This window comes from Quercus suber, unplaced genomic scaffold, assembly GCF_002906115.3.
Source record: "Quercus suber isolate HL8 unplaced genomic scaffold, Cork oak 2.0 scaffold_79, whole genome shotgun sequence".
NCBI classification, from domain to species: domain Eukaryota; kingdom Viridiplantae; phylum Streptophyta; class Magnoliopsida; order Fagales; family Fagaceae; genus Quercus; species Quercus suber.
In genome coordinates this window covers 236,009-242,931 of record NW_027069544.1, presented here as the reverse complement: position 1 = coordinate 242,931, position 6,923 = coordinate 236,009, and the positions used below count along the sequence as shown (strand labels likewise).

At 37.5% G+C, this 6,923-nt stretch overlaps 1 protein-coding gene across 1 annotated transcript; it reads right to left on the bottom strand.

The window, feature by feature from the left end:
• Positions 1–1,512: 1,512 nt before the first annotated feature.
• On the bottom strand, positions 1,513–6,630 carry LOC111998624 (cystathionine gamma-synthase 1, chloroplastic). Its single transcript, XM_065773696.1, has 11 exons — positions 6,020–6,630; positions 5,674–5,777; positions 4,818–4,891; positions 4,534–4,702; positions 4,216–4,275; positions 3,907–4,110; positions 3,717–3,803; positions 3,460–3,567; positions 2,485–2,580; positions 2,234–2,352; positions 1,513–1,833 (listed from the first exon to the last, which is right to left on the bottom strand). Exons 1-11 carry the CDS (start codon positions 6,528–6,530, stop codon positions 1,710–1,712), a joined length of 1,656 nt encoding a protein of 551 aa, XP_065629768.1. The 5' UTR covers positions 6,531–6,630; the 3' UTR covers positions 1,513–1,709.
• Between the last annotated feature and the right edge of the window lie 293 nt (positions 6,631–6,923).

The window sequence follows — 6,923 nt, the reverse complement described above, 5'->3', positions numbered from 1 at the left end:
AACTACTCACATCAGTGGGTCTATAATACTGTGCATATGTCAAAATACTACAGTAATTGTGTAAATGTATATTTACATGGTTACTTTAACTTTTTATTTCATTATTTAAATATATTTTCTCTCTCCTCTCTCACCCCCTTCTCTCTCATTGCCCTTGACTCTCTCTCTCTCTCTCTCTCTCTCTCTCTCTCTGGCCAACTCTCTTTCTCTCTTCCCTGATTCAACCCAAAACAAACCCAAGCCGAGAACTCATCACAAATCTAAAAACTGAAAACTCAAACAAAACCAACCAATTCAAACAAATTTGAAAACTCATCACAAATCCAACTCAAAATCAACCCAAAACAAAACCCGATAGAAAACTGATTCAAATAACCTAAATCAGCCCCAAACCTATGCTGATGTTGCCGTCGCTGCTGCCATGGAGGCTCTGGTGGAGGGCTAGCTGTTGCCATGAGTGCAAAAAGTGAAGAGCCAGACCTTAGATTTGTCTAAAAATGCTGAAAATGAACTAAGATTGACATCAGCTTGTGTCGAATTGAAGTTTAGAGGTTTGTTTATGGAGTTTGGAGGTTTGTTTATAGGGTTTTTCGGTGAAGAAAGAGGGGAGGAAGAAGAAAAAATTGATTGGTGAAGAAAGAGGGAAGAAAGAAGAAAAAAGAAAAAGAAAGAAAAGTGACCACGTTAGAGAGAGAGAGAGTAAAGTGTATTTTGATGTGGGTTGTTAGAAAAAAAAAATATATAATAAAATAATTATTTAAATAAAAAAAGAGTATAGAATACATAAACTGATATAGGTGCTTGGTAAAATTGATAGTGTAAAATAAAATAAATAATTATAAAATAAAAAAATTATTTAAATAAAAAAAGTATAAAATATATAAACTGATATGGGTGTTTGGTAAAATTAAATGTAAAATAAAAAAAAGTAAATTCTTTTTATAAAATAGATAGAAAATTTTAGAAGCATTGATGCAATTATTCTTATGACTTAATTGTATAATGACATGATAAATAGTCCATTCTCTTCTCCAAAAAAAAAATGATCATTCAAGTAAAACTTTGATAGTGTAAAATAAAATAAAGTAAGTTCTTTTTATAAAATAGATAGAAAATTTTAGAACCACTTATGCAATTACTCTTATGACTTAATTGTATAATGACACTTATGACTTAATTGTATAATGACATAATAAATAGTCCATTCTCTTCTCCCAAAAAAAGAAAAAAAGAAAAAAAAGAGGATCATTCGAGTAAAACTTCTTAAATTTGTTAAGGGTTAAAAAAATTGTCATGGATTTACTATATATGGTAAATTAATAAGCTAGCTGGCAAACAAGTTCAAGCTTGTTTGACATGAAAATGAATCAAGCTTACACATATAATCTTGTTTTGTGATAATCTCAAGTTCAACTTGTGTCTTAATCTTTTGATTCTCAACGTAGCTTTAGCTAGTTTATAACCCTAAAAAAGGTACGTAACAATAAGAGGTAAAATTGCAAACATAATAGATGAAATTTTAAGAGAAATTCACCATATTATAAAATGATCAACCACCGGGAACAGAACAGAACATTGCATGATCAAAATCAATTGCAACACCACAAAAAGGTAGATTAAGGAAAATCATTATTAAAGAAAGGACACCGTAAGTTAAAGAGGCCTATAACATCCAGGATCTTTGACAGCAAATGATGCAGGTTTTGGCCCTATATGGCCTCTAAAGCCTGAAGTATGTCAGCCTTCAAATCTTCAAAGTCCTCAACCCCAAAGCTAAATCGAACCAGGTTATCCTTAATCCCATACTTGAGCCTTTCTGACTGAGGTAGATCCCTGTTTCAAAAAGATCAACAATAAGTCAAGTCAAATTGGCTATCGGTTCACTGAGTTATGCATCCAGTATAATCAAGTGCACGGACATGGTCCATAATTGTAGGAAAATATCCCTACACTTTTAAACCCCTAAGACCCTAGAGTACAAAGATTAAAATCTACTTGGGTCCCCCATTTGTCCTGGTATTAGAAGTTTAGTCCACATAGATGAACAGCTTATGTGGACCAGAACACCCTAATCTCACTGCATCGCCTGGAGACCATTTCAACAGCTTATGTGGCAAGATAAAACAGCTTCAGATTTTCACAACTGACGGAGTGGAGTTTAACCATGCTTACAGCAGAACCATTCCAAATAAAAAAATAGAAAATTCATTTGATGAGGAACTTGAGGAAGTACCAGTAAGACATAATTGCTGGCTGATCCACAATGCTCTCACAGCCACCAAAGGACGGGGCAATATATGGGATATTCAGTGAGTCAATGAATTGTATGGTGGTGTTTAGGTCACCATCAACCTGCATAGTTGAGCAATAGATATTGATAAAATAAATAAATTAAAAAAAAAAGGGTGGCATTACTTAATGGAAGCACGTGTACTAGAGAATATCACCAGTAGTCCACATATTAAAGCAGTTAGCTATGCTCACCTCAAAACTGACCACACCACCAAAACCAGTCATCTGCTGCATGGCAAGTTCATGCTCAGGATGACTTGGCAACCCAGGATAATAGACATGCGCTACCTGTGAATAAGACCATTTGATTTTGTCCGTTATCAAAATACCACCAGATGAGAAGCTCAAAAACTAATTTCTAATATTTTAAATCTTTTCTATAACAGCATCATAATAATATATACAGTGATGATTAATATGATGGTGCAAATTTCTAAGGCATGTATTGATGATGATCATCATCAATTAAGAAAGAAAAAGTTTTAAAGTTGCTAATTGAGGAGTGATGAGGACAACATTGACTATGGCTTTCAGAAAAATCAGGCTCTAAATTTTGCCAAACATATCTATCAGTACACATGCAAGATGACACATCCAGACACATATATTTAGAACATGATAGTGAAGCACAGGCAGGAGTGCAAAATGAGTGATGCAGTTGGCACTCAAGGCCTATGCTAAAGATGCAAATTCAAAACTTCATAAAATATTCCAGAAACACAAAAGCCATTGCCGAATTTTTACCAACAGAGGCAATATGATATAAGAATGCTCAAAGGGCAAGCAAACAAGTAAACTACAGAACTGAAACTTTAGAAAATTTGTCCAGCTTAGGGATTGGAACAATTTCTGAATAATACATTCTAGCAGAACTTTAATTGGGGGGCTAATGAGTTTGTTTAGCTAGACTAGTTGTTGATCTTGGCCAATTTTAGTAGGACTTGATAAGTGAAACTTTTAGATCGGCTTGCATCTTCTCGAGTTGCCTAGGAAACCCAGTGTGATTCTTAGGTGTTGGGCATGGGAAATTTTATGATAATGCTAAGGTGATCAAAGCAAAAGGTAAGCAGGAGAATGGTGATGCAATAATGATTTTGTGATGCTTCATGCTACATAAGGTTGTGGCAAAAAAATGTTTGGAATTGGATTTACACTAAATATCAATACCTTAGGATGTGCCTCTAAAAGCTTGGCCATCCTTAGCGCTGTTGAATTCTGCTGCTGTACACGAAGATGCAGTGTCTTCATGCCTCGGAGGATTAGGTATGCAGCATTCTGTTGAGAAAAAGAAAATCATCATCATTAATCTCAAGTTGCATAAGATTTGCAGTGGATAACAGTAAAATCTGCAAATCTTGTGAATGAGTATAGAAGTGTTTAAAACCGTAGATCAATCCACAAGATGCTTAATAAAAATGTCTCACCGGGTTGAGAGCACCGCCCAAAACATGATGCAAAGTACGAACTTCTGTGACCAACTTCTCAGAACCACTAAGGCAACCTCCAAGTACCTGTAGCAGAAAGAATAATTGTTCAATGCTTAACTTTATGATTATTGACAGCCTGATTGTGTGCTTTTTAACCTAAACAGGTAGCCAACACAAGCCACCTTACATCATTGTGGCCCCCAAGGTATTTTGTTGCAGAGTGCAGAACAAGATCAGCCCCTAGGGCCAGGGCCTTTTGGTTGAGGGGTGTTGCAAAGGTACCGTCTATACAGACCAATGCTCCTTTCTTGTGGCAAAGCTCTGAAACCAGCTTAATGTCAACACATCTGAGGAAAGGATTGGTTGGCGATTCTGTGAAGAAAAGAGAAACCTGCATGGAAGTATAACACCACGAAAATTAGAATTACCCGTCATTTCCTAAGTAGTCAATAAAGAACCTTGTGAAATCAAGCTAACAGCTTTCTCCATTACGGACATTGTTCTCATTCAGTGCAGATTCCAAGGCTCCAACATCTGCGGGGTCAATGACTGTGGCCTGCAGAGGTAATATTTATAATTAAAAACGAAGACATTGTTGAAGTCTAAATAAAAATAATAGCACCAAAATTCCCTAATTCCAACCAATTCTATCGCACTATTCAAGAAACAACAGCACTTCCCAAACAAGAACAGCACAAATACTCAAGTCTTTCTCATTTAAAATGTCAATAAATACAGAACATGCTTCACAACCTTGAGGCAAACTACCAACATCATACAAATATGATAAAACCAAAAGGAGAAAAAACTATACCTTGATCCCCATTTTGGGAAGAAAGTTCTCAATGAAGATCCTAGTCTTCCTATAACAATCTGTCGTCGTCACAAGATGCCCACCAGCAGGAACCAGTGCCATCAACATGACCGTGCTAATGTTCATGCCAGATGACGTTATCATGGTCGATTCAGCCCCCTCGAGCGCACTAAACACAAGAAAAAAACACACAACACAACCCTCACTAAATCGTTTCGATCACACATACGCATTAAATAAATACAACCACACACCAATAAACAAATAAAAACACAAAGACATGCCTTATCTTCTCCTCAAGAACAACCGTGGTCGGATTTCCATACCGTCCATATTCAAAACTTGCCTTGCGTTTCTCCTACGCACATACATTAATCCAATCAAACAAAAAATACCCAATAAAAGCCCCTCTCTTGCTACCCCCACATCAATAACTAAACTAACAAGTATAGCAAACCACAGCCACATACCTTGAAATCAATGAGCTCAGAAGTCTTCTTAAAGAAGTAAGCAGAAGTATTAACCACAGGAGTTGTAATTGCATCAGTCACTATTCCGCGTCCAAATCTCTCCCCTACACAAACACCCATTTTTTCCTTAATTAAACCCATCCACACACACACACACACGCACATATCTATACATACATAAACAAATCATTATTCCCATAAATTTAACATATATTACCATTGAGTCAGTTAAACTTTTAAAAAGAATAAAGATTAATAATTTCAAAATGGGAAGCCACGAGTTCAAATCTTTATTATATCTAAATAAAAAGCATACATACATACATACATATATATATATATAGAGAGAGAGAGAGAGAGAGAGAGAGTTGTACCAGCATGAATGGCAAGGCTACCATCGCAGCTAAAGATGGAGAGCTTTGGAATAGGCAAAGCCTCTTCCTTGTCTTCAGTCTCCAACGGTAATTCCAAATTCACATTGGCTTTCAGATCTACTTCCTTGCCAAGCAAGGCCACGTCATCTTACCGTCCATATTCAAAACTTGCCTTGCGTTTCTCCTACGCACATACATTAATCCAATCAAACAAAAAATACCCAATAAAAGCCCCTCTCTTGCTACCCCCACATCAATAACTAAACTAACAAGTATAGCAAACCACAGCCACATACCTTGAAATCAATGAGCTCAGAAGTCTTCTTAAAGAAGTAAGCAGAAGTATTAACCACAGGAGTTGTAATTGCATCAGTCACTATTCCGCGTCCAAATCTCTCCCCTACACAAACACCCATTTTTTCCTTAATTAAACCCATCCACACACACGCACACATCTATACATACATAAACAAAGCATTATTCCCATAAATTTAACATATATTACCATTGAGTCAGTTAAACTTTTAAAAAGAATAAAGATTAATAATTTCAAAATGGGAAGCCACGAGTTCAAATCTTTATTATATCTAAATAAAAAGCATACATATATATATATATAGAGAGAGAGAGAGAGAGTTGTACCAGCATGAATGGCAAGGCTACCATCGCAGCTAAAGATGGAGAGCTTTGGAATAGGCAAAGCCTCTTCCTTGTCTTCAGTCTCCAACGGTAATTCCAAATTCACATTGGCTTTCAGATCTACTTCCTTGCCAAGCAAGGCCACGTCATCGCCGATCGGAGCGATCGGCTCAGTGGCGGCGGCAGCGGCGGCGGCGGCTGAAGAAGAGGCCGCCGCCGGGGGAGGGGAAGCGGGGTTGGAGTTGTTGGACCAAGAAGCCGCGACGATCTGAGCGACGCCAATGTTGCTACAATTCCGGCGAGCCTTGGTGCTGAGCTGGCGCACGAAGTTGGGCGGAAAACGAAGGATCGCTCCTTGAGCCGAAGCCGAGGAGTTGAGCCGGCTGCCGAAGAACCGGCTCTGGCTCGGCTTCCTCTGCCATCCTCCGCTGGTTTTTGGCGCGCCGGAGAATTCGGGATCTGAGCGACACTCGAAGAAAGAAGGGAAAACACGGGGCCACGAGGACACGGCCATTTTTTGTTTACTGACACCGATACGTCGCTCTAGTTTTCTCTCTCTCTCTCTCTCTCTCTCTGACAATCTTTTCAACTTAGAAATGATACTATAAAGAAAGGCGAAAATGGGTTGGTTTTGGCTGCTATTTATCACAAGTTTCTCACCGAGAACTATTGACAGCTACCATACGCGGTTTTTCTCTCTCGTTTTTATCCTTTTTTATTTTTTGTTTATTTATAATTTTTTAGTAACCGCTGGTGCCATATAAAATTGTCTAATTTGTTTCACAACTCTCACACGTGTCGAGTTACGAGTGATAAATTTGTGTCTCCAGATGTCCGAGTTATGGTATTTATTATGCTATTTTATGTGACACCAGTATTAGTCTTTTTTTTTTCTTTTTTTTTAGTG

Coding starts and splice junctions, on each gene's coding strand:
- LOC111998624 (XM_065773696.1), bottom strand. CDS start 6,530: ATGGCCGTGTCCTCGTGGCCCCGTGTTTTCCCTTCTTTCTTCGAGTGT. Junction 2,581..3,459: donor TTTTAGAGGCACATCCTAAG/GTATTGATATTT, acceptor TCTTATTCACAG/GTAGCGCATGTCTATTATCC. Junction 2,353..2,484: donor GTGGTGTGGTCAGTTTTGAG/GTGAGCATAGCT, acceptor TCAACTATGCAG/GTTGATGGTGACCTAAACAC.